The sequence below is a fragment of the Colobus angolensis genome, unplaced genomic scaffold (assembly GCF_000951035.1).
Source record: "Colobus angolensis palliatus isolate OR3802 unplaced genomic scaffold, Cang.pa_1.0 Scaffold70, whole genome shotgun sequence".
Classification (NCBI taxonomy): Eukaryota; Metazoa; Chordata; class Mammalia; order Primates; family Cercopithecidae; genus Colobus; species Colobus angolensis.
Window position 1 is genome coordinate 9,235,379 of NW_012120710.1, and position 364 is coordinate 9,235,742.

A 364-nucleotide genomic window follows, 5' to 3' on the forward strand; every position below is an offset into this window, starting at 1 on the left:
CGCCCGCCTCTGAAGAGACGCGGGTCAGCCCCGCCGCCCCCTCCAGTCACCCGACACACACCCACTCGCCGTGGGTCCTCGGGCCGCCTCCCCACCCGCCAAAGTCCCAACTCGCACACCCACACGCACATTTGTCCCTCTCCCACCTCATTTCCCCGGGGAAGCGCTCCTCTTCCCAACACTCTCGATCCTACTCGGAGGCACAAGAACACTCTACCTCATTCTCTTCCTCTGGCCCAGAAGAAGCAACAGCAGCCATTTCCCCGCGGCAGGGGAAACACACACACAAACACGCGCGCGCGCGCGCACCAGGCCCCCACAGATGCTTCCCCTCCAGAGCCGCGGCCGCAGACGCAAACACAAA

At 64.8% G+C, this 364-nt stretch overlaps 1 protein-coding gene across 1 annotated transcript in view; it reads right to left on the minus strand.

Annotated features, from left to right (window-relative positions):
* CNOT6L (CCR4-NOT transcription complex, subunit 6-like) overlaps positions 1-293 on the minus strand; it is a 101,772-nt gene extending 101,479 nt beyond the window's left edge. The window contains exon 1 of the mRNA XM_011927236.1: positions 147-293. Within this exon, the coding sequence (XP_011782626.1) occupies positions 147-151 (5 nt within the window). The 5' untranslated portion in view covers positions 152-293. The remainder of the gene's footprint in view (positions 1-146) is intronic.
* Positions 294-364: the final 71 nt, after the last annotated feature.